The sequence below is a fragment of the Heteronotia binoei genome, chromosome 21 (genome assembly GCF_032191835.1).
Source record: "Heteronotia binoei isolate CCM8104 ecotype False Entrance Well chromosome 21, APGP_CSIRO_Hbin_v1, whole genome shotgun sequence".
Classification (NCBI taxonomy): Eukaryota; Metazoa; Chordata; class Lepidosauria; order Squamata; family Gekkonidae; genus Heteronotia; species Heteronotia binoei.
The window spans coordinates 190829426-190851286 of record NC_083243.1 but is presented as its reverse complement, the minus strand read 5'-3'; the positions used below and the strand labels follow the sequence as shown (position 1 = coordinate 190851286).

Here is a 21861-nt window from a genome sequence, read left to right as displayed (position 1 = left end):
TCTTTCGCTCGTGCTGGCCCCCGCAGCTTGCACATGCAGGTGGTGTCTTGTGTCTCATGCCCTGTGGGGTATGGGTGGTCTTCCTTCCTGCTGAACGATAGCCGGTTTGTAGAGCTTTGTCCTTGTCTGAGTCCTCTGTAGATGGTTCAGGGTTGATCTGGTGTGCCGCAGCCTGTCTTGTCAGCCGTGGCCCTGCTGATCTGCCCTTCTCCCAGCTGGTGGCCACATCGATTGCCTTTGTTAGGTCGCCCTCAGAGAGGGACAGGAGTTTCTGTACTAGTTTTTCGTCCCTCAAGCCCCATACAAACTGGTCGAGAAGGGCTTCGTTGAGGTCTGCGAAACTGCATCGGCTTGCCACCCGGCGCAGGCTTGTCAAGAACGCCATCGTGGTTTCGCTTGCCTTCTGTGTCCTTTGTCGGAAGTCCCAGTGCCGGGTGAGCTTGGTTGGCTGGGGCTGGAAATACTTCTCCAGAGCGCTGATGATGTCGTCCACCGGCGTCTCTGAGAGCTTCCTGGGTTGGAGAAGAGCCCTGGCTAAGTCCACGGTCTCCGTGCCACACGTACTGATAAGCAGAGCTCTCTGCATGGTAGTCTCTGTAATCTTCCGGAAGGTCAGGTATGACTGGAAGCCTTCGACCCATGAGTCCCACAGCTCGGGGCGACCGATGCTAAAGGGCTGCAGGAGGTTGGCTGGAGCCTCCATTCTTGGCAGCGTGTCTGGGCGGCTTGCGAGATGGGGTGTGCGCAGAGCGGAGGTGGGGACCCAGATGGCTTGGATTTAGCCACCTTTCCGTGTTCCTGGTTCTGTTGCTGGTTCTTACTGGCATCCCACCTTCGTCGCCAGTGTAAAGTACTGGGGTCGGCGCAGTAAGAGACCAGAGTCGGAGAGTGATTTCAGCAAGCTTTACTTCAGGAACACCAACACAGACTGAGCTCTATTCAAACCTCCCGCTCCTTTTATACAATTCTTGCCCCCTTCTGATTGGACCTTAATTATGTACATGGATTGGCTATTTACAGAGGCCTAAGGGCCTATCAGGGTACAGTATGAGCCTAGATGTTGATTGGCTACTTATGTTTCAATCCTTCCCCTGATTGGGCACGCTTAGGCCTTCTCTGGAACCCTGGTGTGGAGTACAAGCTTGGCTTGTTCAGCTTCCCTCCAAAAGTAACAGTTCCCTCCAAAAGTAACAGTTCTCCATTTGAACCTAGGACACAACATAAACATAATCAAATTCTCTAATTTTTTGATACAAAGTTTCATAAAAATTTTCCTGATGGTGGTTTGGGGCATATAAATTTACGTATAAGACCTTTTTATTTTCAATCTGAAACTCAGTCAACAAAATTCTACCATCTTCAGCCAAGTACACCAGTTTGGGATTAAGATGTTGTTTAATATAAATCACCAGCCCCTTCTTCTTATGTTTAAAGTCTGAGGAGAAGAAAACTTGACCAAATCTTTTATTTTCCTTCAAATGTTGGTCTTTCCTTTTGATACGAGTTTCTTGTAGGCATATTACATCTAAATTGAGTTTTTAAAGGTGTGTAAAAATCTTCTTCCTTTTAGTAGGGGAATTAAGTCCATTAACATTGGTCAAAAATATTTTTATTCTTCTATCAGCCATTATGCTTTCTTTTTATTACTATCTTGGTTATTCCTCTTTGTCACACCTCTTGTCTTCACTTGTGGAGGTCTTGCCTCATGGTCAGGTCTAGAGTTGTCCTCTGTAGGTTCCTCTCCTTTGGCTAGTCTGTTTTTATATTTGTCTAAAAAGTCTTGTACTTTAAAAGTTGAGTTGATGTTAAATCACTTGCCATAATTAAAAAGGAGCCTGGAGTCAACTATCTAAAAGCAATATTGTTGGCATTCAACAAGTCTGACAAGAAGCTGTAATCCTTTTTACAGGGTTACACAAAACAGGATATCCCAATGGATGGTTGTACATTTGAAACCATTACATGTTATTTGAGGTTCATGGTAGTGGGGAGGTTGTGCACCAAAACCTCTGCCATGACAGGCAAATCATTAATCAGGTAACTGTATGAATTGGACTACAGTTAGTGCGATTCACAACTGTACTGTTCTTAAAGACTTTGTGCATGGAATTTTTTCAGGCTCTTCGGTGATGAAACAGAAAGGAACAGAATCGAAACAGGAGATACTTGCTGTTGCTGCATTATTGTTTGAACAGGGCTCTCACAAAAGAATACTCTGCCTTTCAGTGCATGCACTATGTGTGTGTGTGCTTTTTTAAGTCCACAAATTGTAGAAATTATTGGGCGACTGGGTGTGGTTAGGGTTGCCAGGTCCTTACCTCTTTCTGGTGGGGGGAGGGAGCCTTCTGGGAGGGGGTGGGTCTCCACCCCAGACAGTGACATCACCACACAATGTCGCCAGTGCAGTGATGTCACACAGAGCTGATGTCGTCAAGTCGGGGAATGGTCTTGTTGAAGGGCAAGACCTTGTTCTATGGTAAAATTGCCCTCAAACCATAGAGTTTTGCCCTCAAACCAGAGCATTCCCATGTAATGACGCTTCTGCATGATGTCATCATGTTGGGGACATCACTGTTTGGGGGTGGGGTTGCTTTTTGAGGGTGGGATCCCCCACTTGGACCTCAGGGCTGGCAACTCTAGGTGTGGTGCACAAGTTTGCTAAAGCAGAACAAGTAAACAATTCAAGGCTCCTTAATGATGTGAAAATTCAGTGTAACAGGCTGGACTGAGTGATAGCAGAATTGCAAAGAGCCTTTTAAAAAAAAACACTGGGAAGATTAATATACATTACTAAATGAGCTACAGTTGAGGCCGATTCATACGTGTGGATGACTGCTTATATTTTACTGGCTGGAACCCTAAATACACTTACCAAGGAGTAGGTCCCATTGAGGACAACATGCCTTAATTTAGAGTTGACAAGCTTAGATTAAACTGTATTTATATACTTTGTCAGAGACACAAATGCTGATTTCCACACCACCTGGGCTGCAACATGAATTCTGGCTGAAGCCAGCCAGTTACTAGATCTTGGTCCCACAGATTTCCAGTTGATTTGACAATCTGATCCCGTGTTTGTCTGCAAGCTTTCTGAGACTAGAACCATGCTTATTCCTGGGCTTGTTAATGTTTTCTGAAATAGCGAGAGCCAAAAAGCATAACATTTACAAAGGCACTGAAATTTAATTTTAAAATGTGATGAGCATTATCAGTAAAGGGCTTGAAGGGGAGAGGTAATTGATTCATGCAGATAGAGGCATGTACTAATACGCTAATAAAGATAGTTTTAAAGATGGTTTTCAAGGATCCAGGGCCATATAGGCAAGCCATTCCAGAGTATTATGCTACCATTGTAAGAATTATACCTTTCCGTGCTCACTAATTTCAGTGGATTTAGATGGGTGTATCCCCGCTCAGCATGGCACTATTATTGACTCTTGTAGTGTCTTTATTTATTTAAAACATTTTTGAGGCCTTGCCGCCTAAATAGGGTTCACGAGGCAGCAAACATTAAACTTTAAAATGTCAACTTTAAGAACATTATAAAATAAAGTATAAGTACAACCAATCAATTAAAAAATCTCAGCAGACATAATGCCAAAAGCCATTTAGGAGGCGGGTCACAATTGTTATGGGTAAGCCAAAAGAAATTTTAAAAGTCTTCCCCTGCTGGTGGAAGACAATGACTGAGGGCAGGGGTCATTTTGTAGAAAAAGAGGTGCTGGAGCTCATTAGCACAACTAATTTGCATATGCCACACACACCCTGACATCACTGGAAGGTGTACTTAAATTATATCAGCTCAGCATCTACCTTAAAATGCTTCTTGAATTATAATTGTCATAATAAAACCTTGCTCCCATCATACTTTTTATATTACTTTCTCCTATGTGGCCACAGTGGCATGGTGAAGATTTCCATCTGTCTGCTTTATATGTTTTGGTTATTTCCCCTTTTTTGTGTGTGGGGAAAATATTAGAAAGTCTGTCAAATCTTAAGAGTTCAGCAAAATTCTCACAGGGGTTTTCTGGAAACAGGAACCTTGAGAAACATGCATTGATCCATGTTTGATATAGAGAAACTGTGGCTTTGGGGGGAAAGCAGCATCTTTGAGAGAAAAGGCTGAGGAAGGACAGAGGCATGAAACCATGGAAAATCCTGGGGATACGGTTCCTTATTCTCTCAGTTTGATTTTTATAGCTGAACACTTAAAGACTCCACCCAAATTGTGGATTTGTGAACTGAAAAAAGTGGCGACTGACTGATGGTTATAGCTTATTACAAGGTCTCTTGGGAGAGAAAAGGACACTTTGTGTTTTGGTTTTGTGTTTCAGCTTTAAGTAGCTGCATTACTCATGCTTGTTTATAAACTTATACTTTCTTAAAAATTGCACTAAATAGAACGCATGTACACACTGTAAGTGTGAAAGTGGCATTTTTCACCACTGATTTATCTTGCAGTAAATGGTGATTAGCTGAGTGTAAAGCTATTTGGGGCTCATATGGGGAGAGGCAGTCCCTCAGAAATTTTATGAATAACTAATATTTAGCATTTATAACCGCGCATAACTACCTGGAGGGGGGAAAGTGTCCTGTTCCTTTAGCAGAGAGTTAACGGGATGTTGTTTGCCAGGAGATGCTGCTTATCTCCATGCCATGAGAAGTTTCACCTGCCTATTTCTATATATAAAGCCTCTGTTAAAAGGACAGGCCATTTTTTTCTCTCCAAGCTGCTGGCAACGCTATACAGGAAAGGGGCAATACTAGGGAGTCAGGACAAACGACAGTACAGATATCAGTTTCCTGAGTGTAGGGTTGCCAGGTCCTTTATCTTCTTCTGTGTGCACTTGTGCGTGCATAGCGCAATGACATCATCCCTTTGCTGGCATGGGGACACTCTAGTTTTCGAACAAAACTCTCTAAGTTTTTGCCTTCAAAACCCCAAAACTACAGTTTGTCTAAAAACGACAGCATCAGTCCTACCGTCGACAACACAATGATGTCACTTCTGGGTTACATCATTGCACATTCGGGGATAAATTTTCCTCTTCTAGCCAGCTGACCGGTGGTGGATCAAAGCCCTCAAAAGCAGGGGAACCCCTCTGGGACCTGGGTGTTGTGATTTTTTTTTACCCATTATTGGATCTGGCCTCTGATCTCTGCTCTTTCCAGTGAACAAGAACAGTCTTGTTCAACAAATGGGTAATTTTAGTCTGTACCACAACCATCATGGAAATTGCTTCGCTGTGTCTGCTCCCCACAGCAGCTGCATGTCCAGCAGGAGTAATCCAAAGCAAGCACTTCAAGACTAGAGTTGCCTCATGGCAGCCTCCCTAATCCCTAGATGTAATTTCCTTGCAACGTAGCTGCATTCTTCCAAGTCAACTTTTGCCCTAGAAGGCAAAAATCCCACAAAGTATTCCAATGATAATTTGGGAGCAAACTCTGGGATATCTGAGAGCTCATTAGCATTGGAGCCTGCTGGGAGTCACTGGGGAGGACGGGTCTGATGTTTTATGGTAGCAGTTTGAGATTTCTTCAGTCATTCCCCCCCACCAAAAAATCACATGTGTGTTATGTTTCATTTGTGGAACATTTGGTGCTTGGTGTCATGCAGACAGACTGAGAATTCTGAAATCATTTCCTTTTTCTCTTTGCAACATAGCTATTATGCTTAACGAGGCACTGAGAGCGGGAAAGTTATGTCCAGTTTTGGTAGGGAAGCCAGAAACCAGAACTTTTTGTTTTCATGAGGTCTGAACTGATAGCAACTCTGAAGGACACCTCCTTCCAGCTATTTGTGCTGCTCGCAGAGCTCACCCTGTCACAGAACAGCACACTGTGTCTGTTTTATTTCATTGCAATGTAACAATATTTTCAGTGCTGTATTTTATATGTACACATCATTTAAAAAAAAAGAATTATATGTTCTACATTCAGATTTGTGTCTTCCCTCTTTGTCTTGCATACTTTCTCAGATTAGTGCGGGAGGTGACAGGCGTCAATGTGAATATGCGTGTCGGGATCCACAGCGGGCGAGTTCACTGTGGAGTCTTGGGCCTAAGGAAATGGCAGTTTGATGTTTGGTCAAATGACGTCACATTAGCCAATCACATGGAAGCAGGAGGGAAAGCAGGGTAAGAGGGTCCTACTCTGTGTCACCATATCACAGTCTACCTGTTTGTTCTGTTTTGCTCTGAGAATGTTATACGGTTTCATATTAGTAAGCCCACCAATTATATATATGCATACAAGAAGCACAAATGACGAGACTATGTGTTAGAGTGTCCTACTAAGACTTCAGGAACTCAGATTCAAATATCTAAAGTGCTAAAGATGAAAGGAGGGGTACCGGAGCTTATCACTGGCATTTTGAAAACAGTAGTAAGCGCCTTCCCCTACATCCATTGGCTGCTGGCAGAGCTTTTACAGGGAGACTGTGCTTGCAGCTACCATGCTATATACCCTTTAAGTAAGAGTAGAGGAAGTCTAGGCTTCCCAATCCCCAGGTCCCAGAGGGGGATCCCCCGGTTTTACAGGCTTCCCCCCTCCCTCAGCCAGCTGGCCGGCGGGAGAAGCCCCGCCCCCGCAGCCAACATGTACCTCCATGAACGATTCCCATAGGGAACGATGAGGAATTGATCTGTGGGTTTCGGGGGCTCTGGGGAGGCTGTTTTTTGAGATAAGGCACCAAATTTTCAGTATAGCATCTAGTGCCTCTCCCCAAAATACCTCCTAAGTTTCAAAAAGATTGGACCAGGGGGTCCAATTCTATGAGCCCCAAAAGAAGGTGCCTCTATCCTTCATTATTTCCTATGAAAGGAAGGTATTTTAAAAGATGTGCAGTCCCTTTAAATGTGATGGCCAGAACTCCCTTGGAGTTCAATTATGCTTGTCACAGCCTTGTTCCTGGCTCCGCCCCCAATGTCTCCTGGCTCCACCCCCAAAGTATCCTGGCTCCACCCCCAAAGTCCCCAGATATTTCTTGAATTGGACTTGGCGACCCTAAGGAAGTCAGAGCTCTGGCTTTAAGGAGAAAGTCCCAGTAGTTGTGAGTCCCATGAAAGTCCCACGAGTCATGCTTGGAATGAGCATGATGTGTGGTAGCTCTCCAATAAAATGGGAGCATGCTGTGTTCTACCTGGAGCAAAATTTGTGTGGAAATTAATAATATTAACAGTGAGGCAATCCATAGGTTTAATGTATTGCAAGAATGGTGGGAGGATCAGTTAATTGCTGGCACTTTTAGATAGGTTGTAGATGATCCCAGTCTATGTAATATTTCACTAGTTCAATCTGTTGATTATTTGTTGTTTTTTAAGTAACCAATAATTTTCATGATTTGGTTGTCCATTGTTTTCATTCAAGGCGGATCCACATAACAAAAGCTACACTGAACTATCTGAATGGTGACTATGAAGTGGAGCTTGGCTTTGGAGGGGAACGCAATGCTTATCTCAAGGAACATAGCATAGAGACCTTCCTCATTGTACGATGTAGTCAAAAAAGGGTAAGATACATCCATCATGATAAATGTATATAAGCAATTGGAACAGTGTATATGAGTAATTGGGACCAAGTGCTTCTAGCAGAAAGAAGCAATGTGCAAAATTAACATAAAAATACCTAGACATTCCCAGTCGTTTTTAGGCAATTTTTTGTTCTACTGTATATTTTATTGTAGAAATCATTTACTACAAATAAACGTACAGTTCATTTCAGGGGAGGGACGGTGGCTCAGTGGTAGAGCATCTGCTTGGGAAGCAGAAGGACCCAGGTTCAATCCCCGGCATCTCCAACTAAAAAGGGTCCAGGCAAATAGGCATGAAAAACCTCAGCTTGAGACCCTGGAGAGCCGCTGCCAGTCTGAGTAGACAATACTGACTTTGATGGACCAAGGGTCTGATACAGTAGAAGGCAGCTTCATATGTTCATATGTTTCTGTTTATAAAACAAAGTTTGATTCCAGTGGGACCTTTAAGACTAACAAAGTTTAATTTGTTGGTCTTAAAGTGGAAACAGTGGATCTCACTTGCTCACTCTATCAATGTCTTTTTTTTTTTTAAATCAAGCTTTATCATTTAGTGTGTGTCCCTTTAGAGAGCAGGTTTGGTGTAGTGGTTAAGTGTGCAGATTCTAATCTGGGAGAACCAGGTTTGATTCCCCATTCCTCCACATGCAGCTGCTGGTATGACCTTAGGTCAGTCATAACTCTGTCAGAGCTGTTCTCTCAAGAACAGTTTCTGTCAGAGGTTGCCAGTACTTAGGTCCCAGAAAGAGTTCTCCCAGTTTTCAGGGCTTCTCCCCACTGCTGGCCAGCTGACTGGTGGGGGGAGCCCTGCCCCAAACAGTAATGCCACTGTGTGACATCCCCAACATGATGATGTCACTCAGAAGTGATGTCATTGCATTGATTACATCACACTGTGACAGTCTGGTTTAAGGACAAAACTCTATGGTTTGAAGCCCGTTTTGCCATAGAGTTTTGTCCAAAAATCAGAGGGTTGCCATGCGATGTCCCCAACATGTTGTCACTTCAAGGTGACATAACTGCATTGGGGAAATCCCTGAACACCCCCCCCCCCCAACATCCCTCTATTAGTGCAAGCAACCCTAAGTGTCTCACTTTTGTTCCATTCCTCCTCTGTGTTTTTTTTTTCTTTCTTCGTAAATTACTTTCTTTATGTGTGACTTGAACCTACCCCAACAGTTTCCATAGAATCACCATGTGTTGGGTTCCTGTGATTGTGTCTCAGTTCCTTTTATTTATACAAAAGCACATAGTCACAATAGTGGGTGTTCCTTGTGTGGAAACTGAGGCTGGCCATGTAATCTTTATGGGCCAATGACACGCCTTCCAATGTAGAATATCAGATTCTTTGCCCTTCTGGCTTTGGGGTTAGGAAGCTCGAGAGTTACTGGAACAGAGTTATTGGAACAGAGATGCTGATGGTGGCCTTTAAGTCATAAAGGAGGGCAAGTTAATTGTTTTCCAAATGGTGTCCCAGAAATCCATCCAGCTGAACAAACAAAAGGACTCGCATGTGATCCTTTTTTTAAAAAAGCATTATCATCTATTTTGGTTTTCATGCGTTTCAGTGGAGCCTAAGTGAATACAGTTCATATGGACTTACAGCTGTGATATTGCTATTAAAACAAAAAAGAGTCTGGAATGTACCACATAGGGAAACTGGAAAGGTGAAGTCCACATTAGATTTTCCACAGCTATCGCAAGTTACTCAGAGATCACAGGTACTGAACAACTTGTCTGCAAGTTAGCACAGCAAAACTAAGGACTTGGATTAAAAAGAAAACCAAAGGTACCCAGAAGAAGAAAAGCCAGAGACAGAAAAATGTTAATTGGATCTCCGCTTTTCCCTACCCTGCATGTGATCTATTCCTATTTTCTTTGCTCTGTGTATATAGATAGTTAGATAGGTAATTCAGATGAGGAAGGCTCATCTGAATTACTTACTGATTACCTGTATGCTAAATTAGCTTGGCCCTGGTCTGCTGTAACATATTCACACGAAAAACAAAAGGACCAGTAACAATGGACAAAATTTTGCTAAGGCTGTACCGTAAGTTTCCCTTCCAAAAACGGTTTCACCGCTTCAGAAACTGGCCTTTAAATCATTCAGATGTTGCAGAAGAAACAGATGACCTAAACGCAGTGACCTATATAAATTTTTTAGCATTAAAGTAGAAAAGTACTGGTTTTTCCTCTAAGATACTTTAATTAGTCTTCTTTAAATGCTTAAAAATAAATATGGTGCAGTTTGCTTGTTATCGGTAGCTATGAGTCCAAGGAAAGCCTAGTTGTCACTTCTAAATAGATAATAGTTGTAATCCTAGTCCTCGATCAATTATTTGGGAGGCAATCAACTCCAGTGCAGTTTACTTTTAATTTAAACTGGCACAAAATACTGCAGTTTCTAACGGCTTAATTTTTATATTGGATACAGTGTGCTGCTAGAGAGGAGCACACTGCGTTTTTTCCAAGAGGATGATGACCTAAGCTTCCCAATCCCCAGGTCCCAGCAGGGGATCCCGTTTTTACAGGCTTCCCCCGCCCCCAGTCAGCTGGCTGCCCTGCCCCCACAGTCATCATGTAGTTTTAGAGCTCCTGCAAGTTTAGAAACCTGCAAACAGGTCTGTTTTTAAAATGTGTGCCTTTAAGGCTGAGCAGGAAGCAGGAAACAGGAAGGGCTTAATGAGAAAGGGTCAGTAACAGTTTTGGCGGAGAACGGCCCCTCCCTTTCTTTTGCTTTTGTTTTCAGAGGAAATAAAGTTCTGCAGTAAGTATTTGTGTTTGAGAGATAGGAAGGGGGCAGGAAATTCCCTGGTTTGGAGGCCCTCCCCCCACTTTAGAAAGCGTGGGGGGGGAGGGAAATGTCTACTTGGCACTCTATTATTCCCTATGGAGAACGATTCCCATAGGGAATAATGGAAAATTGATCCACTTGTATTGGGGGCTCGGGGGGGCAATTTTTTGAGGTAGAGGCACCAAATTTTCAGTATAGCATCTAGTGCCTCTGCCCAAAATACCCCCCAAGTTTCAAAACGATTGGAGTAGGGGGTCCAATTCTATGAGCACCAAAAGATGGTGCCCCTATCCTTCATTATTTCCTATGGAAGAAAGGCATTTAAAAAGGTGTGCTGTCCCTTTAAATGTGATGGCCAGAACTCCCTTGGAGTTCAGTTATGCTTGTCACACCATTGTTCCTGGCTCCGCCCCTAATGTCTCCTGGCTCCACCCCCAAAGTCCCCAGATATTTCTTGAATTGGACTTGGCAACCCTACGATGACCTCATTTGTCAGCAACTGAAGCTGAAAGAGTTTCTGCCAACAAGTTTTACCACTGACGCCAAAGTTGACTTATTTGCAGAGAGTGCTTTATTTAGCATAAGCAGTTTGGCCAACTGAAGTTAACACAACCCTTTTCCCATGACCCTTTTATCTTGCACAAGCCGTAGCAGACCCAGAGCAGTACGTTATGATCTGAAATGTGTAGAACTGAAAGGGTCCTCTTTATTTGCATTGTATACATAATAAGATGCACAAAAGCAAGCAATAAAAGCAATCATAGCCAGCTAGAAAAACTAACCGCAATATCACGCAGAGAACAAAAATTAAACATTCCTTTTTAAATCCAATTTAGTAACAGATAAAGATAAGCAGGATTTAAATAAATATAACATTAATTTAGCAACAGTAAAATCTAAGGAATCAGAAATCCCAGCCACACCCTAATCATTACTGTACTAGGACACTGAAAACGTAACAGAGACAGTAGACGTATAGTGTATAGACATGAACCCCCATGAAGCTGCCTTATACTTGCCTGATACTACTGATATATCCAGGATAGTGCCGTCTAGACTGCAGGCAGTATCTCTCCAAGGTCACAAGCAGAGGTTTTTAATGTCGCCTGTTACCTGATCCTTTTAACTGGAGGTGCTGGGGTTGAACCTAGAATCTTCTCATGCAAAGCAGATGCTCCTCTATGATCCCATGGACCCTCTCGTAACAATGGAAGCTAGTTTCACAGGTACAAAAACCACTTCTCCCCGTATGAGCTGTTTTACTATTTGAAATATTTATGTATATGCAGTCAGCTTGTCATCTGCTAAGAGATATCTCCTATGATAGCCCAGAGGCTATCGAGTGAACCTCCAAATGAAGTTGTGGGCTATATTTCTCTCCTTGTCTTTAGAAAGGAATGTAAGACCTATTTCAATAGGCTTTTGGAGACTGCTGGTATAAAGCAGCACAAATAGGATATGCAGTCTATCCAAAATAATGAAAAATATCCAAACTTTTCTCCCTCCCCCAGAAAATAAACCCAAATTAATTCAATAATAAACAAATCTCTTAAATGATAGTAACCCTTGGGTAAAAAATCAGTTTAATTGTTCATTTTGCCCTTGCAGAAATACAATTTATTTCTGGGTACTAAATATGATCAAACTGAGCAATTTTTCTTCATTCAATCATTGATTATTTCCCTAAAATTTTAGAAGGAATTGTTTTTAGTTTGCTTAGAAATAGAGAGATTAGGATTAGTATTTTAATTTAAAATTAATTTAAAATTAATGCATGGGTTTCCCCTGATGTCCCCTGAATATTTTGAATCAATTATAATTTATTTAAAAGATATCTATACCACCTCATCAGAGTTCTGCTCAAAACAACTTACAGTTAAAATACTATTAACAGTACAAAAATAATGAGTGGTTAAAACAAACTATTATAAAGAAGCTCAGCAATATAAATAGCATAAGATCTATAAAACAGACCTCAGGCTAAAATGGATAAAAGGTACATTTTGGCCTGGCACCTAAAATACGGTAAGGTAGACACCAGGCAAGCCTCACAGGGAGGGCATTTCTGAGGCAAAGTGCCACTACAAAAAATGCACAGTCTTCACCTGGAAGGAATAATTCCTCCTCATTTCAGTAATGTCTAATATCCCCAATTGTGGTTGTTTTTGAATACAGAGACAGGGAAGAGAATTTCTCTATATTTAAATACCCTGAAAAATATATATTAATTTTAAGAAGTAACCTATAGGACACTTGGAGAAGGGGCAGCCTCTATGTCAAGGAGCGTATTGATTCCTTGTCTCACTCAAACTGCCTTGATAATGAGAACAGGGAGTATTGTATATTTTATTCATAAATGTTCTGTATCCATTGTATTCCTACATATTCCTATTACGTAACAATAAATAAAGTGCAAAAAAAAGTTTAAAAAGGAAAAGAAAGGAATCCACCCAGGGTTGCCACTTGCCTAGTAAAAGCACAAGACCTCCTGGTGATACTTCCTACTAAGTGGCATGGAGAGGAATGAGGGAAGGACAACACCTCAAAGTTATTTCCTATTTCAGCACAGGAAATTATGTCACAACACTCTAGCACAGGGGTCCTCAACCTACGGCCCGCGGGCCAGATGCGGCCCGCTGAGGACGTTTATGCGGCCCACCGGGTTATGGCAAAATCAGACCGGAAGTGACATTCGACCTAAACTCGCGTTAGCAACGCACACTTCCGGCACTGGGCTGAGGCGGCGGAGACAGAGTGTGAGGTGATACCGAGGTGAGGTGAGTTCCCAGGCTGGGGTGTGTGGTGTGGGGAAGGGAGAGAGATGCAGAAGATGGAGAACTGACGGCCCACGGCCTTGTACTGTAACGGCAGCCCGGCCCTCCAACAGTCTGAGGGACAGTGAACTGGCCCCCTATTTAAAAAGTTTGAGGACCCCTGCTCTAGCAAATGCTCTATGGTAAAACCTGTTGTGAAACAGGAAGTGATAGCTTGACACTAGGAATGGTTTTAATCTAGAGATTTTGATTATCTTAAGAGTGCCATGATATAACTTCCTAATTCAAAACAGGAGGTGACTTCAAAACAGGAAGTGACTCCTCCCATTTTTCGTTCTCATAAGAATTGTTTGTGATTGTGCCTTCAAAAAGGGACCCTGGAGCTCCAATCCAGTTGTGTCTATTATTCTAAGTAGCAGCTTCCTCACCCCGAATTGTATTAATATTTTTAAACTATTTTAAATTGTTTTAACTGCTTAATTGATAATGGATTATTGTAATTGCTTGTTTACTGTTTTATTGTTTGATGTTAAAATGTTGTTAGCCTCCCTGAGCCTGCCTCGGCGGGGAAGGCGGGATATAAGTACGAAATAAATGCTTCTGAGGATTGTCATCAGAGGGGTTGCAGCCATACACCTGCTTGAAGTGGGGCACAGAGAGCAGGGATTGAAAGCAGATCTTAACTAGCAGACTGGATAGCACAGAATGGTTCTTTAGGTATCTTTCCCCCAAGCCGTTTTGGGCCTCAAATGTAAGAACCAGCACTTTGAATTATGCCCGGAAATTGATAGGTAGGTAGCCAGTGCAGATCTTTTACAATGGGGTGCTATGATCCCCATAACCAACTTTTGAAAATAGCCTGGCCACTGCACTTCAGATCAACTGAAGTTTCCAGACTATTTTCAAAAGCAGCCCCACACAGAGTACGTTACATTAATCTTACCTGGATGTGATTAGAGCACGGATCACCATGGCCAGATCAGACTGAAGGCATATGAGCATGGGTGCAGGGAGGAATGCATTACAGATGCAAAGTTGGTATTCATATAGCACTCCTCCACTACATTTGTCTCCTTCCTTTCTGTACTTCACCAGTAGCTATTTATGCTTATGTTGCCCCAACACAATTGTCTGTTCAGCTCAGAATTGTCTGACTAGTAATTTAATCTGTTGGATTTTAGGCAGAGAAATGTCTTTCTCACTCTGTTATGAGAACCTATCAGTAGAGATGCTAGGAACTGAATCTGAGAATTTCTATCTCAAAGTACGTGCTCTGTCACTGGCCAAGACAGCCAGTGTCGTTCAGCCACTGAATGGAACCTTACCTGCTGAGATGCAAGTCCCTGCACATCCACCAATATGTTGTTGTTGTTGATGGTGATGATGATGCAATTGTGCCTCCCTACCTGCTCAATTAAGAGCCCCGGGGCGCAGAGTGGTAAAAAGCTGCAGTACTGCAGTCAAACTATGTGCTCGCGACCTGAGTTCGATCCCAGCGGAAGCTGGGTTCAGGTAGCCAGCTCCTGGTTGACTCATCCTTCCATCCTTCTGAGGTCAGTAAAATGAGTACCCAGCTTGCGGGGGGGGCGGGGGGAGTGTAGATGACCGGGGAAGGCAATGGCAAACCACCCCGTAAAAAGTCTGCCGCGGAAAGGTTGTGATGCGACGTCACCCCAGAGTCGGAAATGACTGGTGCTTGCACAGGGGACTACCTTTCCCTTTTTAACCTGCTCAATGCAGCCTGAAAGAAGCACCAGGATGATGTGGCAATACAGCATGTGCTGGAAACTGATTCGTTTCTTGTCATACGAATGTGTTGTCATGTTACTTTTTGTCACTTGTTTGCAGTTAAGTGGGTTCCATTCTGCTACCTGGGGTGTATGAAAGGTGGGCTCCCAGTCTGGTAGGGCCGGCAGCCACTGCTCTAAGGGCATGTAATTCCTGGTATTGTGGAACATGATAGCATTTCTGCCTTTCCCAGTTCCTCTTTCAATGATGATGCAGCAGCAAGATGTGTTGGGAAACCTCAAAGCACAGCAAACTACTGCAATGATAAATGAATACGTGCTTAGCCCTTAATATAAATGCTTGAAGAATTTTTTTGTACACTGTTCTCTATATCTCGGCAAAGTGATTAATCAGTGGAGAAAACTCTTTGCAGGACATCTTTATCTCTTCATGTGAAAGTATTTATAATGTAATGAAATACTTTTCCTTTTATAGGCTGAAGGGTAGATTTGTGGTTGCTTTTTAGACTTCCTGTACACAGAACTCCTAGTGAAGCTATAATAAAATTTATGGACATCACATTTATTGTTCAAGGCAATAAATAATTGGTCACGGATTACTGATTAGCTCTTGCTTCCTTTTTTGGCTTCTAATGATATGTGTATATATATATTTACATCTGTAGATACGAAATCAGTGTCTGATTAAAGGGCAGAAATAGAAAGAAATGTGAAAGAAATCACTGTAGCTATTAAGTAAAGGGGGGGGGACAACTAAATATAGAACTAAAGTGACTTAAGAACATAAGAGCATAAGAGAAGCCATGTCAGATCAGGCCAATGGCCCATCCAGTCCAACACTCTGTGTCACACAGTGGCCAATATTTGTGTGTGTATACACAAACACACACACACACACATATATATATATATATATACACAAATACTGTGGCTAATAGCCACTGATGGACCTCTGCTCCATATTTTATCCAATCCCCTCTTAAAGCTGGCTATGCTTATAGCCACCACCACCTCCTGTGGCAGTGAATTCCACATGTTAATCACCCTTTGGGTGAAGAAGTACTTCCTTTTATCCGTTTTAACCTGACTGCTCAGCAATTTCATTGAATGCCCACAAGTTATCGTATTATGAGAAAGGGAGAAAAGTACTTCTTTCTCTACTTTCTCCATCCCATGCATAATCTTGTAAACCTCTATCATGTAGCCCCGCAGTTGATGTTTCTCCAAGCTAAAGAGCCCCAAGTGTTTTAACCTTTCTTCATAGGGAAAGTGTTCCAAACCTTTAATCATTCTAGTTGCCCTTTTCTGGACTTCTTCCAATACTATAATATCCTTTTTGAGCTGCGGTGACCAGAATTGTACACAGTATTCCAAATGAGACCGCACCATCGATTTATACAGGGGCATTATGATACTGGCTGATTTGTTTTCAGTTCTCTTCCTAATAATTCCCAGCATGGCATTGGCCTCTTTTTTTTTTTTTGCAATTGCACACTGACTTGACATTTTCAGTGAGTTATCTACTACGACCCCAAGATCTCTCTCTTGATCAGTCTCTGCCAGCTCACACCCCATCAACTTGTATTTGTAGCTGGGATTCTTGACCCCGATGTGCATTACTTTGCACTTGGCCACATTGAACCTCATCTGCAACGTTGACGCCCACTCACCCAGCCTCAACAGATCCCTTTGAAGTGCCTCACCATCCTCTCTGGTTCTCACCACCCTGAACAATTTAGTGTCATCTGCAAACCTGACCACTTCACTGCTTACTCTCAACTCCAGATCATTAATGAACAAGTTAAAGAGCATGGGACCCAGTACTGAACCCTGCAGCACCCCACTGCTTACCGTCCTCCACTGCAAAGACTGCCCACTTATACTCACTCTCTGCTTTCTATTAATTAGCCAGTTTTTGATCCACAAGAGGACCTGTCATTTTACTCCACGACTCTCGAGCTTACTAAGTCAAAAGCTTTCTGGAAGTCAAGGTAAACAACACCTATTGGGTCCCCTTTGTCCATATGTTTGTTCACCCCCTCAAAGAACTGTAACAGGTTAGTGAGGCAAGATCTTCCCTTACAGAACCCATGCTGAGTATTTCTCAATAATTTGTGTTCATCAACGTGCCTACTCATTCTGTCCTTGATAATGCTTTCAACCAACTTTCCCGGTATTGAAGTCAGACTGACTGACCTGTAATTTCCCGGATCTCCTCTGGAACCCTTTTAAAAGATGGGGGTGACATTTGCTACCTTCCAGTCCTCAGGAACGGAGGCAGATTTCAATGAAAGATTACATATTTTTGTCAGGAGATCCACAAGTTCAGCTTTGAGTTCTTTCAGAACTCTTGGATGTATGCCATCCAGACCTGTTGACTTATTAGTTTTTAATTTGTCAATCAGTTGTAGGACCACCTCTCTCGTCACCTCAATTTTACTCAGGTCTTTCAACACCCCTTCCAAAATCAGTGGTTCTGGAGCGGGCAAACACTTCCCATCTTCCACAGTGAAGACTGAGGCAAAAAAATGCATTCAGCTTCTCAGCCATTTCCCTATCCTCCTTCAGTAATCCTTTTATATTCATATTATTATTTTATTAAAATCATTTGAACATCCCTTTTGGTGGCTATCCAGTGTTTCCTTTGCATTCTAGCACAAAGAAATTCACACTTAGAGCACTTATATATTAAACAATGCTTATAAAAGAGAAGGGCATGGTTGTCATGAGGTCTCACTGTCCTTTGCTGATCTTTCTGTGATTTGGCTCTTGTTTAGGCTTTATATGTTATTGTGACCGTGTTCAATTTATCTATGTGCAGAAATCAGTTGCATTTTAAACATGGCAACTGCTTTGTCGCTGGGAATTGTAGTTTGCAAATAGTTGTGCCAATTGAACTATGGCCATGTATGGGCTATCTCTACAAACGGATAATCAAAAAGCTATGATGATGCTATATAATGCTTTCAGTTAATTCCTAGAATTAATGGCTATAATACATTAATAAAAAGAGCGGGCAAAGTTTTTGTACTGTTGTCTTCTGACAAGGGATGGGCATGGATCAGAAAAATATGGTTCAGTTTGTGGCACACCCACTGATGAAACCAAACCCTGATAAGGGTTGGCCATGTACAGTATATATCTCCTTGAGGAAGAAGAATTGCAGATTTATACTCCCCCTTCTCTCTGAATCAGAGACTCAGAGCGGCTTACAATCTCCTATATCTTCTCCCCCAACAACAGACACCCTGTGAGGTGGGTGGGGTTGAGAGGGCTCTCACAGCAGCTGTGCTTTCAAGGACAACCTCTGCCAGAGCTATGGCTAACCCAAGGCCATTCCAGCACGTGCAAGTGGAGGAGTAGGGAATCAAACCCGGTTCTCCCAGATAAAAGTCCACACACTATACCAAACTGGCTCTCACTGAGGCAAGTGAGTGAATGTTTCTGGGGTTCTGTAGGACAGACAGTGGAAATGTTTCCACAGGGTGGCCAGAAAATGGAGCCCCACAGTTGGAGCAGGTTGGGAGGCACAGCTGCTTTCACAGCCTTGAGTCCACCTTAGACCCCAACCCAAAACAGCATGCAACAATATACATTAATGTGGTGGAGCCAAGTCCTGAGATGTATGTATACATGGTGACTCCAAGCCCTGAGTCCACCCCTGACACCCAAACACAAACCAGTGCAAAATAATGTATGTTGATGTGGGAGCTGGAAGCCCTAAGAAGGAAATGGACGTGATGAGTCGAAAGCCCTGAGACAGAAGTAGACATGATGGCTTGAAGCACCAAGAAGGAAGTAGATATACTGGGTCAAAGCTCTGACAGAAGAAGATACGGTGGGGCAAAACTCTGAGAAAGAAGTAGATGTTGTGAGTCAAGCCCTGAGATAGTCCACACCCAAACGAAGAAGAAGTGTTTGTTTTATAACCTGTCCTTCACTACCTGAAGGAGTCTCAGAGTGGCTTTCAGTCACTTCCCTTCCTCTCACCACAACAGAAACCCTGAGGTAGGTGGGGCTGAGAGAGCTCAAAGAAAACTGTGATTGACCCAGGTCACCCACCTGGGCTTTATGGGAGGATTCCAAACTAGAGTCCAACACTCTTAACCACTACACCAATGACATATGCTTTAAGTCCTGAGAAAAAAGGAAATGGACATTGTGGGTGGCTTGAAAGCCCTGATAGAAGTAGACATGCTGGCTTTAAGCCCTGAGAAGGAAGTCAGTGTGGTAGCTCAAAAGCCCTGAGTCCAACGCTAAAACCCAAACCCCAAAACATAACCAACCCCACAAAGGGCTGAAACATGCAGCCAGTATATGAAAGACAGATGGAAAAGGGGGCACCCCCAGACTTTTGATGGGGGCTCTCCAAAGTACCCCCAAGACGGAAGGGAGTGTATAATGAATGTGGGTCCTTGGCTGAGGAACCCACCAGCTAGAGCAAAACAGACAGGTGCAGAGCACACCCATTGATGGGGATGTTTTATTCAACTCTGCACCTGGATCTGGAGCATGCCCATCCACTGTGGTAAATAAGAACATAAGAGAAGCCATGTTGGATCAGGCCAATGGCTCATCCAGACCAACACTCTGTGTCACACAGTGGCAAAATTTATATATACACACACACTGTGGCTAATAGCCACTGATGGACCTGTGCTCCATATCTTTATTCACAAACAAATGGAAAGATATCAGAAAAGCAGACCAGGCATCCCCAGATTTTTGATGGGGGAGTCCCCACAGTGATGCCACTGCAGCTTTGCAGGCACCCTGGCCAGACATTAAGGAAAGAAGCATGCCCAGAATGCTCCCAGTCCCCCTCAGGTCCAAGCACAAAGATCCCCTGGTCACAGTGCACCCCTAGGTGAAATTTCTGGACAATTCTTCACCATTAGTGGAATACATTGTACACAAAAGAGATCATATGTTGTGATTGTGGATTGTTTAAATGCAATGAAAAGGGGAAGTCAAACAGAGACTTGCTTGTACAGGCAGATGTTTGTAGAGGTGGATGTTTGCTGAGGTGAATATTGTTCCATGAGGTAGGCATTGTGCTATGCTGTAAATGCTGGCTGGTTCATGAGGCAGATGTTTGCTTATGAGGTAGATGTTGTTTGGGTTGGCTGTGGGGCAATTCCATCCCCACTCAGCACAGGCAGTTATCCTTCCACCCAGGCACCAAGGGTGCATCACTGTGGTGCAGTCCTGTAGGTCACATGCCGGATCACCACAGCGAGGAGGTGGAGGAAACACACCAGGAGGGGACAACACTGGGAAGCCTGGATCTTACTCCGGCAGGTCCAGAGGAGGGTGGCCCAGCAGGGGGAGGTTGACCTTCAGGAAGGCCAACTCATCCACCTTGGCCAGGTCCAAGCAGAAGTGGCGGAGGCTGAGGAAATGTCCCAGGTGAGAGAATACTCATGAACTCTGGACAGTGGTAGGAGGGCGGGAGAGGAGATTCATGACCACACAAGAGAGGTTGGCCCAGAGGATGGCCTTGTGCCACCAATATTTCGGTGTAAAATAATTTTATTCTGTAATATATTGTAAATATTCATAAAAAAACCTAATATGAAATTAATACATTACATTTTCCTCCTCTCCCCCCCCCTTTCCATGACCCCCGCCGGTGTTTTTAACCAAAATATCTAACTACAAGTTAGTTTTATCCATTATAGAATCTTCATATTAAAAAAATCTTATAGCAAATAACAAAAGATGAGAAGAATAAGTATATAAAGAGAAAAAAGAAAAACCACATAACATAATTATAATCCATCTTCATTCTTATCTTTTATCCCTTTTGCAAAGAAAAGTAATATAATAGAAAACAAAAAAGAAATGTTCCTTTAATATTTTAGTCCATTCTTCCACAAAACTTCAACTGTTATCAAAAATCACTAAATCCACAAAAATCCCTTTACCTTCCAGTATTTTTCAACATATCTTTGAAATTTCACCCATTCCATTTTAAACTTCTCCAAGTCATAATCTTTTAAGATTCTTGTAAGTTTATCCATTTCACTCCATGACATAACTTTTAAAATATAATCCCATTTTTTTTGTATTTTATCCTGCTTCCATAACTGCGCATATAACGTCCTTGCAGCTGAAAGCAGATACCACACAATCGTTCTATCTTGTTTCGGAAAATTTTCCATTTGTAATCCCAACAAAAAAATGTCTAGAGACCTCTTAATATCATAACCTAAAATTCTTGACATTTCTTTCTGGATCATTTGCTAAAATTGTTTTGCCTTTTCACAAGTCCACCACATATGGTAGAAAGAACCTTCATGTTTTTTACATTTCCAACATCTATCTGACACCTGATTGTTCATTTTTGCCAGTTTCTTTTTAGAGCAATTTTTTTTGATGTTATAGTATGTCAATATCTTCATAGAGTTCTTCCATAAATACTCCTATGACTCCATTTGTATTTCTTTATTTATATTAATCGCCCATTTTATCATTTGAGATTTAACTACTTCGTCCTCTGTAGACCATTTCAATAATAGTTTATAAATTTTTGAAATCAACTTTTCATTATCACCAAACAGGATCCTTTCCGATTCTGTTTGTTCTTTTCTTATACCTTCGCTTTTAATGTCCTGTTCTATTTGTTGCAATTGAAACCAATTGTATTTATACTGTAATTCTTCAGCTGATTTAAGTTCCATCTTTGCTCCCTGTATTTTCAATAATTGTTTATATGTTATCCGCATCCCTTCTTCAGTATCCAAAGATAGCTTTATTACTTCTCTTGGCACAATCCATAGTAGTTTTCTTTCATCTCCATACTTTTTATATTTTCACCAAGTATTTAACAAATTTCTTCTTATATAATGGTGTGAAAACAAACCATCCATCTTATTTTTCCCATAATACATATAAGCCTGCCAACCAAAAATATTTCCATGACCTTCTAGTACCAGTCTCTCTCGGCTTGACTTCGCAAACGAAGATTTAAGAAGGGTGCAGTAGTCCACGTCTGCTGCAGGCTCGCTGGTG

At 42.3% G+C, this 21861-nt stretch overlaps 1 protein-coding gene across 1 annotated transcript in view; it reads left to right on the top strand.

Moving 5' to 3' along the window:
• The window catches only part of ADCY5 (adenylate cyclase 5), a 448084-nt gene that overhangs the window by 318460 nt on the left and 107763 nt on the right, over positions 1–21861 (top strand). The window contains exons 6-7 of the mRNA XM_060262724.1: positions 5979–6137; positions 7369–7510. Coding sequence (XP_060118707.1) covers positions 5979–6137; positions 7369–7510 — 301 coding nt within the window. The remainder of the gene's footprint in view (positions 1–5978; positions 6138–7368; positions 7511–21861) is intronic.